General features: G+C 45.6%; 1 protein-coding gene across 3 annotated transcripts in view; it reads left to right on the forward strand.

Annotated features, from left to right (window-relative positions):
- Positions 1 to 21,503, forward strand: part of LOC144153167 (uncharacterized) — a 123,037-nt gene that overhangs the window by 94,649 nt on the left and 6,885 nt on the right. For all 3 annotated transcript variants that reach the window (XM_077684833.1, XM_077684824.1, XM_077684818.1), the window contains exons 12-16: positions 1,749 to 2,027; positions 3,897 to 3,995; positions 6,591 to 6,722; positions 9,748 to 9,840; positions 14,950 to 15,150. In XM_077684833.1, coding sequence (XP_077540959.1) covers positions 1,749 to 2,027; positions 3,897 to 3,995; positions 6,591 to 6,722; positions 9,748 to 9,840; positions 14,950 to 15,150 — 804 coding nt within the window. The remainder of the gene's footprint in view (positions 1 to 1,748; positions 2,028 to 3,896; positions 3,996 to 6,590; positions 6,723 to 9,747; positions 9,841 to 14,949; positions 15,151 to 21,503) is intronic.

Consider the following 21,503-nt stretch of genomic DNA (forward strand, 5'->3'; position numbering starts at 1 on the left):
TGTACTGTAGCATGATATCAAGTTACTGCGATCGTCTACGGCATCAGCAACATGATGAGATGAAAACATATTCCTGCTGCATTTTTTATTCAGTGTGACAAAAAAGTAAATTCTAAACAAGAAAAGTGGGGGGAGGGTTCATTACGCGAGTGGGTTCATTACGCGAGTAAATACGGTATGTAAGGTAGAATTTGTGTTGAAAAAAAGAATGCCATGTTTTGTGTCATGCGGTGCCATTTATTGTAGCGTTTTCCTAGAGAGAAATCAACATAATGTTTGTACCGAAAGTGACTGAGATTTTGGTTATTGTTCTGATTGTGCTGCACTGAAAAGTAACTGCACATAATTCCATTAAAAGCTGTTCTTTGCATCTCAATTCACCAAGCAAACATTAAAAAGTATGCAATGCTTATGGCATAATGTATTTGATATTCATATATCATATATGTACACGCGCAATACTGTCCAATACAACAACAATGCAGAACAAGAATAGCGGCGGCATTTCGTTGTGTCCTTCCCCTTGATGCCCCTCCATCTCAGGAAGCGCGCCCGGCTGCGTATTTTCTCTGCTCGCGTGTCTTTGCGCAGCTTGTCGACACATATTTATCTTTGCAATTGCTGAATTGACGCTTATAAAATGCCATGATAATAATAATCGTGGCAAAATGGCCAAAAAAACCAGCCAATGATGGCCGGTTTTAAGAACGGACTGGCAACCGGCCCGCTGTTTAAAAAAAAACCGGTCGGGCCGGTCGAAAACCGGGCAGGTGGCAGTCCTACTCGTCTGAGAGTCGCACCCCGAACGCAGTGCCAAAAAAGTTAATGGAAGTAAACCAATGAATAGCTGGAGAAGTAATCCTGTTACTGTGCAGGCAGAAAGCATCCGTTATGCTGTATTTACTTAGCTGCTGTCCCACTTCCTCCTGTATATATGTGGCAAGGGAGGCACTTGTTGCCTTCAAGAGTCTTGTGACCTCTAACCTTTGCACCGAACAGAAATCGCAGCGCTGTTACAGGTACAGGCCGGTCTGTTCTACCTAAAAGGGGGGGGGGAACCTGAGCAAAGTGGAGCAGGGGCTGCTCTGGCAGCCTACTTTTGTAAAGGAGAATAAGTGCCTCTCACGAAAAGCTTTCTCAGATTTTGGCCTGCCTTAGTTTGTGCAGGTGGTCTTTTGAAAAGCAGAAGTGAGAGGAACAAAGTTTGGGGCACTGAAGACACAGTGCCAGCCGTCACATAGCCCTGTTCATTCATGTAGTTTCTACTTCCTAACATCACAGCCATCAATCTTGGCGGTTCCTTCTGCACCAACAAAATCTCCTACAAACTCGTCTACCTGTTGAATCTTAGTCTGTCGGCTGATCAGTGAGTGGCACACGCACCTTGCGGATGACAAGGCAAATAAAATGTTTAGAGCATAGCACCAATCTATGCACAAAACACTGATTTTTCATGTCCTGGTTTTCTATGAAGTAGTGCTTTCACCTTCATAAGCCATGCTGCAGGTTTCTAGTTTGCATTGCTCTTTATTTTTGAAGCTTCTTTCTGTACTTCCTTGATCTTGTTTTTTCATGTTTAAATCTTGCCTTGCCATGATCACGTGTCTTCATTTGTACTAGATAAAAACGCAAAACCTTTGATTTCCAATGCGATTTGCAGTTAGCTGCCGTGGACTTTCTGTAACCACTGTGCTCATCTTTGATGGTGCGCTCCATTGCCTCTAATGTGGATCGCATGGCTCTTGCAGAGTTGGAGCTGGAGCAGTTTTTGCGACACTGGACACGCCTTCATGGGAGTGAAGAACGGCTGTGTGCAGCAGCACCGCCGCTTCTTCCCCTGAAGTCTGTCAGCAGGTCAGGGGAGGAGAAGGGTCGGGCGGCCCCCGCACCGAGTGAGCAGCACCAGCAGCGGCAGCGGCGCCCCTCCGGTCCGTTGTCGCCAAGCAAGAATGCCCGGGAACCTGACCAGCAGCTGAAGCGCCAGTTTCTGCTTTTGCTGGGCCTCTCATCATCTGGGACCAATGACGGTGAGCGGGCCAGCCTGTGGGCTTGGTGCAGGCAGCTCTGGGTGACACAAGCGCATGCAAAGAACCTGCAAAGAACCTTGCAGGTATTAAGTGTCAATGCGCAGGTATTATTACTATGTATTACTATTACTACGTATTATGTTATTATTACTACACACATATTATACTATAATACCTGCGTATTATTAATACGCAGGTATTATTGCGTCAAAATCAGTCTTCCCCCGCTCAAAAAATGCGCAGGTAATACTGTTTAGCAGCTGGTCATGTGCTTTTCGTAGATTAAGGAAATGTTTTCACTGACAAGCTTACTCAAAAAAAGGCTAAGGGTTTCATTTTAGGAAAGGGCTCATTGAGTGGCTGGTGTAATACCAGGCAGTCTTGCCACGCAGCTCTGATTTTGAATGCCACGTGAGGAGATCCTTGTTGGCCGCGGGGGCACTGTACTGTCCGGGCACAAACACAAGCCGTGCTAGTGCCATCTGTATTGACTTTGTTAAAAATGCAGCAAGGCTGTTGAGGCTTTTCTTGCTGAAATTTTTCGAAATGAGTTTTTGGTGGTGTAAAAGATTCTTACAAATGGAGGCCTTTTTTCAGAAAAGCAACTGCAAGAAAGCACTGTCCGAGGCCTTAAAAGGGCTGTGAAAACAAAATACGAATTTGGCTCATTAAAAAGACTGCTTTGTCCCGATAGCAATGACACAATTTTATCACAGAGTTCAAACAAATAATCGAGATCAGACAAAGCAGTGGGTGACTCAGCAGCCACTTTCCAGTGATCCGTGACATCGCAGAATCTTGTATGTGTGATTGGCAGCCACCGGCCTAAGTCACCATCAACAAGCATGGCTGAGCAATTGTAGTCGTGGTAGCTGAAAAAGAAACATCGGGTCACTGGGTCCTACGAACACAATCAGCCATAGCCATAATAACAAGACACTCTTGGTGTCTCATCTGGCACAGCCTGCAGTGTTGCCCGCATACAAGAAAAACACTGCTAGTGCATAGGTACCCATTGTCAGAGTTAAGCATAAGCTACTTTTGCTGTCGCGGAGATTAACATCATTGGGCTAACTGTGAAAAAAGCATTACATTTCTGTGACTGGGTACACAACTTGCAAAGCCGAGAAAAGTGATTCCTTCCTAATGTCAATGCTACTTTGAGGGTGAGGTTGCAGCAAAAGTGAAGAAAGACAAGATATGAGATGATAAGTAGTTCGGTATTAACTATTCGTTATTTATTTTTTTACCTGCCGCGGTGGCTCATTGGGCTGCTGAGCACCCCAAGGATGCGGGTTCAATTCCTGGCCATGGTGGCCACTTTTCAGATGGAGGCGAAAAGCGAAAACATCCGTGTGCTCGAGATATCGGCGCTTGTTAGAGATCCCCAGGTGGTCAAAATCAATCCGGGGCGCTTCACTACGGCGCGCTTCATCGCCTGTGCAGCGTCGGCGCATTAAACCTCATAATCAATGAGTACAGTAAAACCTCATTACAAGAGACACTGTTACAAGAGACACTTGGTTATAAGAGACATTTGAATGAAGACGGCTTGGTTGATTTTTCTATGTCCACCATGTTAGCAACATTGCTTACAAGAGGCCTTGGTTACAAGAGACACATTTTTTGGTTCCCTTGAGTGTCTCTTGTAACGAGGTTTTACTGTAGTTCTTTTTTTTTACACAATAGTGAATGAAAACTGCGGTCTTTTAAAAAGTCTTTTACACTTCTGCCAACCCTATTGTTATCTCTTTTGCTTTTGTGCAGTGCTGAAGTTAACATTTCCCTGCAAACATTCTGTGCCTTTAGAGAAAGCAGTATGTTCCCTAACTTAGGAGTAGAAAACTAATATGTGACATTCCATTGCAGATCGAGAAGCCATTTGGCGTGCCATAGTAATAGAGCGAACCCAACGCAACGGTGCAGTCTGCAGAGAGAGCTCTCTCAGCAACCCTAGTCACAGACCAGGTACGCATTGTCTTCTTCTTGGCCTCACACGGGGCAGGGAGAGGGGAAGGGACGAAAAGGAAGCCATTAGCGGTGGCTATCGGCGCCTTGGTCAAGTGCCATCTGAGAGGACCTCGCTGAATGCAAGGGTTAAACTCGGCTGTTGAAAGCACTCTTTTTCTGTTCATATCGCACGTATTTGTCTAAATTTTCTCGTCCAAATGATTGGCCTTCTAAAAGGGCCGTACCAAAGCACTCCAAATCAAAGAACCTCGAACAGCTTCTCAGAAATTCCCAGTTTTTCACTCATGTGACGAAAAATCAGCAATCGCCAGCTAGTTGGTGTTCCTGACCTTCAGATGCATTCAGAACATCGTTTCCGTCAATGCACAGGCTGAATTAGTTTCCTTAAATGTTTAGAAAATTTTTATGAGTTACCAGGTATGATTTGACACTAGAAAAATTGGGGGTGGTACATTTGTACCTCGTTGTAGCATTATGGCAGATATGTCAAATTTATGGCTTATATCAGGCTGTTGCCATGTTCTTGCATGATTTGCATCTGTTCTGATCTTATTATATTGCACTCGGCCAGGCATATGGATATAAAAACTCTGCAGCCTCGGATGGGGCTTCCTCCTGGTACTGGCAGCAAGCTTCCAACAACTCATTGTGTACAGCAGTGATACAGAAGGCGGTGGCAATGCTTGCAAGCTCATGTCCTTGATGCCATAAGCACCAGCTTGAATCAGCACCAGGCACCGGCAGCGATCCTAGCTTGCCTGACAGCTTGTGCCACTGCACTAACCACTTGTACTTCCGGTGATCTCTCAGTGTCGCCAACCCGCGATGGTGTGTGCCATGTGCAGTGGCTGCATATGGGAAGAAACACGTCATTGATGTTTGCAACGAAGCTTGAGGTTATGGCATAATGCACCGCCTTGAAAAGGGAGAAAAGTCCAGCATTTCCAATGTGTGCAACATACCCAGAAGCACCTGGAGCACGTGAATAAAAACAAAAGGACATTAACGTTAAGGTGTCACATAGCATGTTTGTACACTGGCGTTTGGAGATTAGGGAGAAGCACTGCATTATTCATTCATAGCCGCAAGAGCTCAGAATGTACCCATGTTGGGGTTGCTGATACAAGAAACTCGTAAGACTTCGTATTTATTATTGGTGCAGAGAATTTATAGCAAGTAGCGGATGGCTACTTGTCATGAAGCAGGCTACACTGCAGTAGGTCTTTCCCCACCACCTGAGTAAATAAGTTGTTCGTATTTCGTAAGTATTTCGTATTTCGTTCGTAAGTTGTTCCCCACCATATTTACTCTAGTCTAAGCAAGCCCTGTTTTCCACAATCGCGAGGGTGCTTAGATTCGAAAAACCTTAATAATCCCCCCTGCGGCTGTATCTCGACAAGATAGGGGCAGGAAATAATGTTTTATTTGGCAAACATTCAAAAGAAAAATAGTACAAACAGTGCTTACTGCTTACGTCGATACTTAGTCAACCTCATTACCGTTCGAGTCTGTTGTGCAGCTTGGGCCGCCGCTCTTAGTATCCTCTAGCAGGTCGTCTTCTGTTCCATTGAAGTGATTTGTTATTGAAAAACTTCAGAAATAACTTGCCAACAACATCATCTCGGGCCAGCTTACACGTGTCTGAAATCCACCTTGAAATGGTTGCTTAAAAAATGAGGTGCTTAGATTCGCATGCAAACGTTTTTTCCAAGTTTCCTTCCCAAAAGTACGGGAGGGTGCTTGGAATCCGGGAATAGCAAAAATACGGTATTTGGCTGTGAGCAACTTTAGCCATAACTTCTGTTGCTTCTCGAGCCTCTATTTGTTTTGCTGCGAGCACTCTAGTGGTTGTGGTGCGATTGTGTATCAAATTTTGTTGTCGTCAAACTACTTCACGATATTTGCACTGTTCAAATAGTGAGGTTTGACTGTAGTAACCAGGGCTACTGTTTTTCAACATTTTTTTTTTTGCACAAGTTCTGTGATCAAAAGGCTTATCAAATTTTCTAGCACTTGTCACTATTTGGTCTGGTGCAGTTGCATTTTTGTTTGGCTATCCATCAACCAAAGCTTGGCCATACTACCATCATATCCTACATTTGTGCAACTCACATCCAGATGTGCTGTCATGATGAAGCTTTTTCTGTGAAGTATATAGATCAACACATCCTTTATGTTGAGGTTGAATGCGGCAATCACATCAGTGTGTTTTAAAGTTGAACAAGAGTATCAACTTGAAGGGAATGATGTGGCAGCTTGCCGTCATGTGAAGGGGATGCTGGTTTTGGTGCCCTGCATTACTCTAGTAGCTGCGCATTGCTTGGTGAAACTGTTTTTGTGCTGCCCACAGTGGGATTGGAATTTTGGGCACTCTGTTGGTGCACAGCCAGTGCTAAGGCATTGAGCAAGCACGGTTGACAGGGTGGTTAATAGGCTGAGGCGGGATAATGTGCGTGCTTATCGGGAAGCTGCAAGGCCCAGCTGCAACCTTCTGTGTTCCCTGTTTTGTTATGCATTTCAGGGAGCGATGGATTAGGGTAAGGATGTCCTCCCAGTGCTAACTTCTCTCTTCCTTCCATTTCTTTGCGGCAGCACTCACATCAGCTGGGTACCTGCAGCGGCGTGCACTGAAGCGGCAGCTGGCTGCAAGTGTCGAGATGCACCAGAACGGTGTCTGTGCTGCCACTGATGGACCACCCTGCCGCAAGGTGCCTTCCATTCAAGGTGTGCACCTCACTGGCACCGTCGCTTTTCATAGCCGTGAATAGTCATTCTAGCGTGTGTAGAGTGTGTAGAAGGAGTGCAGGTTGATGAAGGCAACAAGCCTTTTTTGAAACCAGGTGAACATGATGTTAGTTTGGAGAGGAAAGGGGGTAGTAAAATGAAAACTATGCAGTTATATGTTAGCAGCTGTCTTCTTTGTGGCATTGATTCCGCTGAAGCGTTATGTTTGTAGTCAACTACAGTGTAGATCATTTATAACGTAATCGCTTATAGTGCGGGACTGGATATAAGGCAGGCTTTCATGACCACCTGTAGACCTCCCATAGAACTCAATGCATAAGCATACCGCCTAAAACGTGGTTGGCCAAAGCACAATACAGTTTATAGTGTGGTTTTTTGGCAGGTCCACTGATTGACCGGCGCAGCTGGGGCAACGTTTCAGGGTCGCAAAAAAGAAAAGAAAAGACGGAATCAGCCATATGACGCAGCGCACACTCCCTGCTCTCGTCTTACTTTGACACACAAAAGAAAAAAATAGGCATTTTATAGTTTGCGTTTTCAGTTTCTACTCGTGTGATAACCACAACTGCCTTTGCTTGATGCACCTCAAAAGATAGCGAGGCTTTTTTCTTCCCCATGGCATCCATTCTTCTAGACGCTCAAAACATAAACACTAAGTATAAAATCCGCGCTCGCAGTTTGCAAGACCATGCAGCAGCGTCTGATGTGGAAAAAAACAAAAACAAAATAGAGCCTCTGTTTTTCAGTAGTGTTCGTTTGAAGGATCATAAACAAAGAGTGATTGAAAGGTAGGTTGCGATGTTGGATTTGTGCATGTTTTGTTGTACACTCGAACCCCGCAATAACGGATTCGCTTTTGTGGGAATTTCATTGACATAAATGACAGGAAAATCGCCCGCAAACCGAATATTTATTTACGAAAGTCGGTTAAAACACTTTGCGAGACTTACCTTGCAGTAACTTCACAGCTCAGCTCTCACACTACAAGAAGCACTTCTTTGTTAGTTGTGCGCCCCTAAGAACGACCACGTCATGTCAAACGCAACCAAAACATCCAATGGGTTTGCCTTCTTGGCACGTTTTTCTCCCCGGTCCTCAGCACTGAGTATGTCCGAGTATTCAAGTGGAGTCCAGCTTCTGTTGACGAACTTTGCCTGGCAGTGACATCTCATTGTTCCAATGCTGTCCACAAAACTAACTGAGCACCGCTTTGTTGACGTCCAGAAAGGCCACAGCCGTCACTGTTTTGTTTTGCGCATGTGCGCTAGTAAAGAGTGGCGTCCTTGCATTTCCAAATGGTAGAGCGCTCGAGCTGTAGGCAGTTCCAAACTCGTCAACGCTATCCTCCCTTTCTCCACTTGGGCCACTTACTTGGGCAATGATGGTGTCCTTATCTCGTAGCAATAAAAACTTCCACTTTTGATTGAGAACGAACGTGCGGATTGCCGCACACACAATGAATGCGTGGGCGCTGTTCAATGGTAGCTGGCTATAAATTATAAGCTGTAGCCCAAGCCAAAGCAAAGACGTGCCGTGAGTCACCATGTGTCGCCCCCTGGTGGTGCCACTGCGAGGCTGCTCCCACGGCCACCTGTTGCACGGTCTTTTATGTGAACAAATATGGTGGCGACCATGCAAGCGTGCTGTGGCAGAAGTTTACGCACTTTGAGTGTGAAAAAAAAAAGCATTTGACCACTTTTTAGACACTGTTAGCCTCAAACGGGTAGATAAAATGCTGACTGGACTTGCAGCAAATTTTGTTCATACGGGATTGCTTTCCAAAAACATTTTGTTGCCGCAAGATGTGAAATACATGGGCTTCTATTTTTTTATTTATTTATTTAGACAATACTGCAGGCCAGAATTAGGCCCAAGCAGGATTGGAAAGGTAAAAACATAGCATGATATCAGGCAAATGTAATTATACAATCTCTATCTTAGAAACACCAACTAAAGAATGGCAATGACGTTTGCCATTCTTTTGCTTAAACATTTTCCGGGGATCCAGCCGGTTTCCAGTGATCCGAAAATATTTCGTTGCCGTGGGAATTTCGTACTCGCGGGATTTCGTTATTGCAGGGTTTGACTGTAGTGCGGTACTGCTTATAGTACGTGCGGATTTTCACGGCTCCCGCGACATACATTATAAGCAGTCTACACTGTACTTGCTGTTTACCTACTATGGTGACCAAGTGGCAGACCTATTGCTACGTGCTTGATTCCTCACTGCTGCACCTCAATTTTTGGTGGCTCCAAAATGGAGAAATGCCTGCATACGTAGCAGTTGGTGCATGTTATTAAAAAATGAAGGACGGGGCTCAAATTACTGTGTACTTTGCAGAATTCAACCTGTGAATGAATTCAAATTGCATCAAATTCGGGTTTCATGGCAGCCAAATGTTTTTAAAAAAAGTATTGATTGCACATTTTTGTTTATGCAGTTGTTATTGCTGAGCGCTGGGATGACATGGAGGAAAGTGTCTGGTGCTTTTGTGATTTCACGAAGAGTGAGATGAGGCTAGGGGTCTAGGCAGGCACTTATGGCGTATTCGGTTGGCCGCTTCGGTCCTCTGGTTCGGAGTCGCCAGATGCCAAGGCGGCTCTCAATCAGAGCGCGAGAGGCAGCGTACCAACCGAATGCATCGGCGATCTCAGAGCAGCGCGCCTGTAGCGCCACTGTGCAGCCAGCGTGGGGAGCCGCTGGGTAAACCGCGGTGTTTTGTGTCATGTGACCCGTCCTCCCGGCAAGATCGCGCCACGCTCTTACTTCGAAGTCAGAGCGGTCGGGAGCGCTCCCAGTCGGAGGCTGACGCTCTGAAAGAACCAACTGAAGGTAGTTGGAGCGCTCGAATTCTACCAACCGAAGGCACGGCCGCGTTTCGGAGCTCTCCAGAGTGCTCTTAAACGCCCAACTAAATAGACCATTAGCCACAGCCATACCCATGTGTGTATGTGTGTGTGTGAAGGTTTCCCTGCCTTGAGCGCACCTCCCTGCTTTGTGCAGCCCCCCAGCGCAAGCCGTACAGCAAGGACTTTGCCCAGGAGTTTCACGAGTCAGTGCTGCACCACAGCCAGCAGCAGCAGGAGCACCAGCTCAGTAAGTCGCTGCACCTGGGGGCAGTCTGCCCTACTGCCAGTGTCATCGCAGTGCCATTACTTCCACTCCGCACTCGTTCTGCCCCATGCCCCAGTCAGCAGGAACCACACTTGAATACTGTGATAACCTCTACGGGGCCAGTTGACCAACTCTCAAAGAGGTGGCTGCCTGGAAGCGTGCAGGGACGCAAATGTTGCTGCAGAGCACGTTCTGATGGTGCCTAATTTGTTTTATTTCATGTGTCAGATTGCACACTTTGTCTTGTTCAAAAGCAAAGTCTGTGCTCATTGCTATTGTACTGTCCACCCTCCACAATGTTTCTAGTGGACGTTCTCGATGTCATCACATTTCTAGGAAGAAGAGTTTAGTGCTGGGCCTGTTGGTACATGTACATACTTTGAGGAACAGTGGAACCCAGCCTTGAAGACGCATACACGAGGAGAGAGCGGGACAAAACACATGCTGGGACTAGCTACAGTTTAAGGGGAGACGCGGGTCTTAGAATCCCGAAATTTGGCTAAAAAATCAATTTTTCGAAATCGCCATTTTCAGAAAGTAGAGCTATTTTTCTCCCGGTTAGCAAAATATCCAGACGCAGGAGTACGTATTTGAGTCATAATATCAATTCAGAGCACCGACGACTGCTAAAATCGGCCAAGATTCGACGCGAAAATAGCATCTTTTCGACGACTCGCCGCTGGGGTCCTACATGCGCCATGGCGTCCATCTTGGTCTCATTCGAAAGTGCGTCTTTTCGTTTTCAATTCCTCGCCAGAACCGCTCCGTTTCGTCTGTTGGTTGCGAGTAAAACCGGGGTAGGAAAGCGACGGAACACGCCGCCCAATTGGCTACTGACTCCACGTGACCGCAGGGCGCAACCTCATTGGCTGGGCACCGTGGGTCGTCTGCTCGGCACTCTCATCACAGTGCAACGGCTCATTTATTCGTTTATGCGAGGACCGGCAAAAGCCCCGCATGGCGTAAAAATAATGTAAATATGTCTATTGATGACTGAAAGGAAGAACTAGCAGGATTAAAAGCGCCTGGAGTACGATTTTCTGCGTGTCTGACGACGACTTATCGCGAGAACAGCGCCGAGACGGAGGCAGGCTTAGCGCCCCCGAGGGCTGCCGAGACGATAGCGTTAGCGATATGATTACGCCTGCGGGTGCACTAAGGTGCATCTATCTTTCGACCAGCAGTAAATAGAAAGAAAAGAAAAGATAAAATGGAGGTTGCCGCATGCCGACGTCGCAAGGGAAGTGTGTTCATTCTGTTATCAATGATGCCGCGGCGGGTCGGCCCGCACTCCGGCGTGTGCTTCCTCATCGACAGGTTACCATTTTGGTGAGCGATTTGTGAATTATAAATGCTTGCACTGAGCACAATGTTCGTTGGTGATGTGATATAAGAGTAGATTAAACCGAAAACGTGGTTATCCCACCTAGCCAAGCGCATGCACGTTACAGAATAGTGGGGTGCATTCCGTTACCAGCCCCTTCGTTGCAACTCATTTCACGCGATGTAAATCCGATTTGATTGCTACAAATGAAGCAGTAACATAGCAAAATAAACGTTTACAACTGTGGTGCACGATCGGCACCTCAGCCTTGGTCGCCAAAGAGTGATGGCGCGCTGCCAACAGCGTAAAAATTGAAGCTTTGCTTTTGTTCAGGCTTTGCTTTTGTTCAGTTTTTCTGCCAAGTGCCATCTGTGTATACAGAGGATTTCATAATTTTCCCATCAACTGATTTCAGCAAATTTGGTATGCTCGTGTTGAGCGAAAAGCGAGCTACATTTTAAATTGTTTCTTTTTTTCATATGCTCAATAAATAAAACTGTCACTTGTAGTAAAACTTGGAAGGAAAGTTTGACATCCACCTAAATGCAGCCATACGGCTACAAAGGAAAGCTATACAGCTTTCTCAGAAACTTCGCAGTTGAAGAAAAATTCGTCCTGGTCCAGGATACGAACCCGGGACCACTGCTTAACCGGAGCAGTCGCTCTACCAACTGAGCTAACCATGAGGCTAGTCGTTAGTAGCGCGAAAGCGAATTGATCAACAACTCGAAGTGAAGGACAGGTGTTAATCGACCAGATTTAGGGGAAATCCCCAAGGTGGAGTAAGTTTCTGTGAAGGAAAGTTTGACATCCACCTAAATGCAGCCATACGGCTACAAAGGAAAGCTATACAGCTTTCTCAGAAACTTCGCAGTTGAAGAAAAATTCGTCCTGGTCCAGGAACTTTCAAACTTTCCTTCACAGAAACTTACTCCACCTTGGGGATTTCCCCTAAATCTGGTCGAGTGATAAAACTTTAACTGTGATTTTCTCAGCTTCCCTTTTTTTTGCATATGTGCCTAGCCTTACAGAGGTTTTAAGGTTGTTTTTTTCGAAGGATTTTTATAAACGTTACACCGTTGAATTCGGGATGAAATAAACTGCATGCTGATGCTATTTTAATTGGCTCAATGTGCCTCAAATAAATGTTATGAGTAATAATTAGAGCTCATCAAGTTTTCAGAAAACTGTGCTTGGCATAATTAGAGTAGTTCTATCCAATCAACTATCTTTACAGGAATATAAATAGCCTCAGCATGCATGGTAGGTCTTAAATAAGCTACACATCCATACCATTTATTTTTAAAAATGTTGAATAAAAATCCCCTTAACGGCCCGTAAGAAATTACTTAATTAGGCTCCAGTATTTTCTTTGTAACTCAAAAAGCACTTATGCCACATGAAAACTAATCATATATTTGAAATGAGGAAAACAAAGCACATATGTACAGTGGTTTTCATTATCATAGACCAATTAATGAAAAAGTTCATTTCAAGACCCATGTCTCCCCTTTAATTGCAAAGGAAAAACAAGGGCATGCGCCGTAAACACTAAAGTAAAAAGGCATGCTCATGACGCATTTGATTGACAGCTCTTTTTCAAATATTTGGCTTCTTTGCGTGATAACGTTAGTGAGGGCACACTCACGCACTCATCAAAACCGTGCTTTTGCATTTGATACACTTCAATCAGCTCCCTCTCGCACTTTGTGGCTCCCCTACCAATAATCTCAGTTTTGTCAAAGAAGGGGGTGCTGCATCCACAACCTTGGCAATGGGCAGGCAAGTTTGCCCTTCCGCCTGACGTGACCGAAGTTTCATGTTATTTTAGATGAACATTCAGACAGCATCCCGTCTGCCCTATATCTATGTCTGCTGTTATCTACTGCATGCTGCTGACGTGTGATAAAATGTATATAGGGCAGACAGGACGCGGTCTGAATGTTCGTTTAAAAGAAAGTTAAACTTCGGTCACGTCAGGCGGAAGGGCAAACTTGCCTGCCCATTGCCAAGGTTGTGGATGCAGCACCCCCTTCTTTGACAAAACTGAGATTATTGGTAGGGGAGCCACAAAGTGCGAGAGGGAGCTGATTGAAGTGTATCAAATGCAAAAGCACGGTTTTGATGAGTGCGTGAGTGTGCCCTCACTAACGTTATCACGCAAAGAAGCCAAATATTTGAAAAAGAGCTGTCAATGAAATGCGTCATGAGCATGCCTTTTTACTTTAGTGTTTATGGCGCATGCCCTGACCTTGTTTTTCCTTTGCAGTTTTATTCATTAAACTGTTGTTAGTCCCAGCGTGTGGGTTGTCCTGCTCTCTCCTCGTGTACGTGTTTTCAAGGCTGGGTTCCACCGTTTTTCTAGGAAGGACTGCACCCTAACACCAATAGTGATCCACCAAGTGACACGCCATTCAATTGCCGTTTTCTTTGCATTTTATTTTTGAGTGAAGATTGACTGTAACAAACTAGGTTTTGAGGCAGTGTGACCACAGGGGCCACAATGTAAAGCATTCTTCATGTGTGCCTGTGGCGAAGGTATTATTAACATACTGTGGCCATGTGAGACAAGGGGACTTGCAGGAAGTGAGGGATTCCATGTCAGCCACATCTTCACTGCTGCGCAGGAGTTAGACGCCATGCACAGTGTGGCTCATCTTTGTATGCATGCTCTCTACGGTCACTTTTCCATGTAGTTTAGTGGTTGGATGAATGGCTTAACTCTTTCGGGACCGCCGGAAAAAGTGACGAAAAAGGGAGGTCTCGGTACAAATTTTTTATTACATAAAGCAAAGGCACCATCCTGCCTTAGCATATACCAAAATGCAGCTAATTATATGTTCTTTGACATACAATACCAAGTTTTACTTCAACACTGACGACAGAACCATGAAAAAATCGGAAAGTAAGAACTTCGTAAAAAAACTAAAGAAAAAGATAGAAAAAAGTGCAAATATCAAAACATTAAAAAAGAATAAAATTATTTCAGGATATACAAAATCCAACACAATCCAACACAAAATCAACAGTAGAAGGCGAAGATATGTGAGATGAGACGAGGCGGATTTCTTATCGCGCTCGCGCGAGTAGGAGGCCATGTTTGTTTACATTCGAAACTACTGCCCGTCAGAATAAAATATCTGATGCGTTGCCATCTGGCGATAAAAAAAGAAACTTCACAGAACAGAAAACTCCAGTTTTCAAACTATCTCCTAGATGTCGCTAGGTGTTCCATCGAGCGAAAATTTGTATTCTGCAGGCTCGCGAAACCATCGATCATATGTGATCGATGGCCTATGGAGCGGTCCTGAAAGAGTTAATGTCAGTTTGAGCAGCCACCGAATACCATTCAGCAGCTGTTTAGTGCCCCACACGCCACGCCCACAGCATCCCTTATTGGCATTCACCCAAATAAGAGAAATAAGAGAAAAGTTATGGCAGATAATGCCTATGGGAACAGTCCATTAAGACCATCGTTTTTGTGGCTCATTCTTTGTGAGTAGCTGTTGGTTAGTTTTAATTTGTTGGGTGACAAAAGGGTTGTGGTTCAACTGTCACAGAAGATGTCGCTGGAGCGTATTGAAAACACTTGCAGGGACTGAGCGAAGACACAGTGACAGTCACTGCATTATATATATGAGGGCCTTTTTTGGGGTATTGCCTTGACATTTGTCAAACTGGGCAAAGGTGCCTTGACTAGTTTTTTCTCTCCAGAATTCAAGGCAATGCTGTGTTCACCTTGTTTTTGTCCTTCTTTGGATTTGCAGAGAAGCGCCGTCAGCGGCCCAGTTACTCCATATTCCACACCAGGGCCCCTCCAGCAGCCGCACCAAGTCCAGCTGAGGAGTCGGCCTTGGCTCCAGGAGCCGGTGAAGACGGTGTCCAGGATTGTGCTGAACCAGTGCCAGCCCCCTTTCACTGGCCCGGTGTCGAGGCTGTCATGGAGTCTTACTCACGTTATAACCAGGGTGAGGCCCTCCTCCTCCTCCGGCCGCTTCACTGGGCGTAAGAAATGTGTGTGGCAAAGTGGGGAGCCATGCTGGTGCCTAAGAAAACTGGGTTGGTGATGCAATGAAACTACTCTCATTTTTTACAAATCAAAATAAGTCTGTATTCGTGCAAAACATTTGGAATGAATTGAATGTTGTTTCACCAACTCCAAGTCTTGGGTATATATTTTTCAAATGTGTAATATTTTGGGGCAGGATGGTACTCAACTCACTTCAATAAATTTGAGACTGTTGGGAAGGGGGCACACAAGTAAGCAAATTTATTGAGCTGGCATAACGATACGGCTGCCTACCAAATTCAGCATGTGCAACTTCAATAACTTCGAAAAAGTTAGAGGAACGAGCAAGTTGCGATCTTGGCTGGAAAATTTTGAATCAAAATGGCTTTCGTGTCAGTTCAGTTGTGTAGTTGCAGTACAGTCAAACCCCGCAATAACAAAGCCGCCGGAAAAAGCCAAAAACTTCGCTTTTGCGGGAATTTCGTTGCCGCAAGAATGAAACAAAATGACAGGCGTAACATAAACACATGAGCGTAAAGTGGGGACATTAATTAATATTGCATATACATGCTACAGACAATTTGATTTTTCTGCACACCTGCAGCATCTCCAAATGCTGTTTTCGAAGCTTAGCACCAGCACTTGGAAAAGACGTAGCACATGCGGTCGAGTGCGTAGAGATGCACACTAAGCTGAGCAAGTAAAGCAACAATGTAACTAGGATTAATTACTACCGTATTTACACGATTGTAGGTCGACCCTTTTTTTCAAATTTGACCATCCAATGTTGGGGGGTCGACTTAGAATCGAAGTCGAACCATCTACCGCTAGTAACAACAAGAAAAAAGAGAAATCGGGGGGTGCTACGAGGTGGGGACAGCTTTGCACCCTCATTCCCATGGTTATAACAGCATGGGGCGTTTTCTGCTCGCGAAAATGCGCCGCGCTGACGCTGCCGCGAATACCACCCGCATGCTGCGCACTACGCGATCGGCGGCGGCAACATGGCGGCGTCGCCAGCCGCGAAGAGGTGCGCGTAGCTCCCACTGAAGGCACAAACGAAGACGTTTGTGGAGGAAAGGAGCTGATAATGTGGTCGAAAACGACACTATAAAGCATTATCCGCGCCGCTAGGGAAAGCGCCAATCAAATATCCGCCACCGTGGTAAGCCTAAACATTTTCGGCGGCGCGAGCCGGCTAGTCCCGGGCGCTATCAAACTGATCAAAGAGCGCGCCTCTCCACTGCCGCGCTCGTCGCGCGTCATACGGAGGTAGAACGGTAGAACTGGTTTAACTTAAAAGCAGTAGAAGCTGCCGCGCGCGCGGAAGCGTCGACGCGGGCGTGAAAAAGTCGCCCGCGCAACACCGACGCGCACGAATCGCGTGCAAAAACGCGTCAAGAAGCTTTGTATTCGTCTCTAATAAATAAAATGAGTATTAGCGAATCCTTTGATTCAATGCGCGGCGCTAAAGTAGCCCAGATCGTATCACATTGTTCAGTACACTTCCGAACGCGATGGTGGGAGGTTAGTCGCTCAAAGCATGGAGGGAAGAAAAGTAAATTGCGCGCGGCCGCTTCCGTCAGCCGCCATTTTGTTTGTTTTGGTATCGCGCGCCAGTGGCTGCTGCCGGTTGCTTCGATGGTTGCCATCACGCAGCGAATGTGTTCTTCCCGCTCAACCCAAAGCGCATGGTTATTCCATGTGCTTATACAAAAGCTTCTCATTTTTAACATCTACCGCGCACACCGCGAGCGCACGGCTCTTGTGGGAGCATCGATCATTGGTGGTAGAGCCGCCGTGTGGGTTGACAGAAGAGCTTCTCTTTGTGATACGATTTTATAGGCGGCGCTCGCATTTTTCTTTTTTTAAGAGAGGCAATTTCTGGGGGTCGACCTACATTCGAGTCGACTTATAATCGTGTAAATACGGTAACCAGCTATAAAGATCTGTTGTGGCCAGCACAATAAACCAGGCTCTTTTCAAACCCGTCGTGACGAGGCAGGCTTACCCGAAACCGTTCGTTTAACAATTCGGATCGCTGCCTGACATTCCCCCAAGGCAGCTTCCGCATTTTTAATCAGGGTTCGCACAGGTCCTTGAAAACCTTGAAAACCCTTGAATTTAGAAGTGTCAATTTCAAGGCCTGGAAAGTCCTGGAATTTTTGCATGGTCCTTGAAAACCCTCGATTTTTCCGGAGAGAATCAATGGCCCTGTCTTTTCACAAGAATTTAAAGTGCTTGTCATGGATTTTAGGTGTTAAAAAATGTAAAGAAACTTTGTAACAATCAAGTTTCAGTGTATTGCGTGAAATTACAAGTTTGGTGGATTTTCATTATTACAAGGCAACATTGGGAGCTGGCACTTGTCAATCCAATATATATCACGATACAATCCAGTAAAAACCAGCTTCTGTTCTCTATCTTGCATCTAGTCTGCGGGCGCTTGCTCATTGCATCTTTACTGTGCCTCATACGCTCCATCTACGTTTGCTTTTATGTGCAAATGGTGGACGTGTACGTACTTCATCCTGCCTTGAAGCAACACTTGCTCGATTTAATTTCAGCTGATACTCTTGCTGACAAAGCAGGAGGTGCAGGCAACATTAACTAAGTTTTGAAATCAAACAGCCTCAGAAAAACACAAAGAAAAACCTGTAAATACCAGCCATGAAATAAAAAAATAAAGCTGGGGGAGCATTTACCAACCCGTTAGCACCTATCTAGATGTGAACTAATGTGCTTAAGTATTGTGCAATAAAAAAACTTTTGCATTGTGTTGGAAAAGTTTAAATAATCCCAGATAAAATATTACATGGGGACCTTGAAAATGTGTTTTCTGGTCCTTGAAAGTCCTTGAAAACCCTTGAATTTTTGCTTTTGAAGCCTGTACGAACCCTGTTAATGATGTTAATCTAGTCAATAAAGCAGCTAATATTAAAAACTCCCACCTCCCCTTGCGGGAACCCCTGTGTAGATGCGACGCATAGGCGGAGCGGCAAAGGGACCGCGTTTTATAGCGCGCATGACGTTGAGGGGACTGCGTAAGCCGGTCCCAGTCGATGACGACGTTGGCGTACTTGTAAAGCGGCGTGGACTCTAGGTGTTTGAGCCAAGCGTGGATGTTGCTTCACCGGAGAACGGCACACCGGTTATATGCGCAGCGCGCCCGAAGGAGAGGAAACCGTGGAAGAGAGAGTACTGCACATGCGCCGGCCCCAGCGTGTCTGCCGCGGCTATGACGCAACGTGCCGCGGCTATGACGCAACACAATCCAACACAATCCACTTTAATCCAATCCAATCCAATCGAATCCAATCCAATGCCCCTCGCAAGAGAGTGTTCGCTATCGGAGAGGAGAGGGGGTGAACGGCGGAGAGTGCAGCTGGCGCGGCGAGGAGAATGGGGGAGGGGCGGACAACGCCGACGACGACGACGATGCCGGAGGGGCAAGGCGCGTGAATGAGATGCTCTGCATCTAATAATCTGATGGAGGACAGCTGTGAAATTGAAAGTTTGACCAGGTGGGCTCCACACAGCCAGCAGCAGATTGCACACAATGAATAAGAACCATCCCCCAGCTTGAGGCATATTCTTACCTTTTTCTTCGAATGGAATGGGAACGATGCATGCGTGGGAATAATAGATGCCAAACTTTACTGAGTTTTTTATTACATAAAAAACTGTGACGAAGGCAGACTTGACCTCCGGGTGCACCACAGTGTATTTCAAAGCGCTGTTCTTTAATCTCACCGGAGTTGCATTTTTCGGCATTGTCCTTGTTCTTGATGGTCGAGCGGACTTTCTGCTTAGACAGGCCCATACTTCTGGCAATGGCGGCCTATTTTTAGCCATGTTCGGCAGTGTTAAATATGCTTCGTTTATTTGACAGTGAAATCAGCTGCCCTGCTGCTGGTCGAAAAAAAAAAGAATAATGGCTACCAGCGCTGGCTTGGCTGCGCCAACGACCCGTTCCGAGCTGACAATGTTGCCAGACATAGTAGTTTTCTCACCAAAATAAACAAACAAAAAGGGTATCTGGTGCCAGCACCACAGAAGTCCGCTATTAATATTCAGTCAAAACAATTTTTGCCCAAAATTTAGACTGTTGTAGCTGGTAGTCTGCTATAGCCTGGTCTGTTATGAGTGGAGTGGGTTCCACTTAAAGGCCAATCGCGCTCAAATTTCACCTCTGCCAAATTTCCTTTGAACGTACAGCATGTGCCACCAAACCAACTGAGACATGACTGGTAGCCCCGTGAAATGTGTTGTTAGTTAGTTAGAAGCGTTTAAAATAGCTCCGTCACAGGTGGCGCTGTACCTGCCGGCGGATTGCACAAACAGCCATGAAGTGGAAGTGACAATGCGGCCAGTTCTGCGCTTTTTCCTATGGCCAGCCAGGAGAACCGGTCGAGCTCTGCTTGGCACGCTTCTCTTAGGGCTTCGGCACGGAGCAAGAACGAGACATAAGGGGAAACAAGGCTTCCAAGCGCTGCCAGATAATGTCACAAGCGCTCGTCATGGGTTAACTCTTTCGCTACCGCGCCTATTCAAAATCGTTCAATTTGATCGATACTTTGGGAGCGCCTTTTCATAGCGTTCCAGGTGTTGCTCGAACAAGTAAAGCTGTTTGGAGTTAGATTGGAAAATGGCCTTTCAAAATCAGTTTTGTTTTCATTTTTTGCAACAAAAACGTGATTTTGGACACGCGTTTGAATCACCTGGGTGTGGAAAAGGGGCGTGGTCATCGCGCGTCACTGCTACCAACGAAGAATGCATGCCACTCGTAATTACTGTGCACCAGCATTTGCTTTTTGCTATCAGGGCGTGAATGGTCAACCAGCAAACGATTTTCAATCGTCAGGTTCGCACTCTGACAGTAATAATCCCAGAAATCGGCTGAAAATGTCAAGCAGTGCCTGTTTGCAAAGCTGCTTCATGATTTTAGGCAGTTTTATTGCCTTTGCACACGTTGTTCTAAGTGGTGTGGTAGTTCTATTTACCCTAGGACCATTCGCGAACAGTTTACAACAGTTTCGGTTTCGTTTCTGCATCGCGAAATTCATATTTAGCGCTACTACGCAGTTACCCAACTTCAAGGCTACGTGCCATGGCTCCTTGAGCGTCCGCGACTGATCCTCGAACAAAGCATGCCGCTCCTGATTATCCCCACCATAACCCGATTTCTGTGATAAGAACTTCACATGCAAGTCAAAAGATCACACCCAGTCGCCAGATATCATTTCCGCCGAGGACAGCGCTTCAAACCAGCCTTACACTGCCAGCTGTTCGCCTTTTAGTTTCGTTTCCATACGAGGGTATATCCGGGTGTCTAATGTTGCTGCTTAATTGAACTGTCTATTCGGACAGAGTCTCCCGAGAAGTTTTTGTTCTGTTTCATTTCAAAAATGTTAGGTGGCGCTGCAATGGAGGAGGCTCGTTGTGCTGATCTTTTTATTGCGCAACTGCTACTCGGCCAAAGATCGCAGGGCACGATTCTAGCGCATCATACCTCATTTTTGCAAGCAAGGCTACAATTGCGAGTAAGAAGATGATAATAAAGCTCAGCTTTATGTTTTGAGAGATAACTGACCCTGAATGTCAACAAGCATCAACCACGGTGTTCCGTTTTCAACTTCATGCATGTTTTTTTCCACATCGCGTGCTTGTCCCAAATATTGTGCTCGCTGTACATGAAAAGTCAGTCATTGACAAGATGTTTTTATGTTATGTGGGGGCAAATTGGTGCCTCTGATAATGTCAAATCGCCAGATTTATTCCAGGGAACCACCCGAAATTGCACATTTTGAATTGGAGGTTGGGCTTCACCGCATGACACAAGCACCGTGCGTGCTAACATTTTTTTTTTATATCTGACAAACTGTTCCGCGCAAGTCGACATTTTTTCTAGGGCGTGTTTTTGAAATGTTTCCCTACAAAATGTATATTCTCATTTTTTTCTACTTCCGTTGGTTTGATATACACAACTCCTTTTTTATCATTTTTTTGACAACTTGACAAAAATTTTGATTTTGATTTTTTTTTCACAACTAAGATATATAAAAACATTTAAAAAAACTGGTGTTATTGGAAAGGCCGTTAAATAATCTGTATTTTGTGTTCCTGTAATTAGTGCCTAACCAATTTTTTTAGCAGAGAGAGAGAGAGTAAACTTTATTCAATTTGCCAGCTGTGTAGCTTAGTCGTCGGCCGTGAGCCCTTGGGCTCTGGCAGCGTCCTCAGCCAGCTGGACGGCCCAGAGTTGATCTTCCGGAGCTGAGCAGCACGGTCTCCCACTGCTCACTGTTAGTG

Source organism: Haemaphysalis longicornis, unplaced genomic scaffold (genome assembly GCF_048455015.1).
Source record: "Haemaphysalis longicornis isolate Haplotype H1 unplaced genomic scaffold, Haemaphysalis longicornis Haplotype H1 scaffold_1, whole genome shotgun sequence".
Classification (NCBI taxonomy): Eukaryota; Metazoa; Arthropoda; class Arachnida; order Ixodida; family Ixodidae; genus Haemaphysalis; species Haemaphysalis longicornis.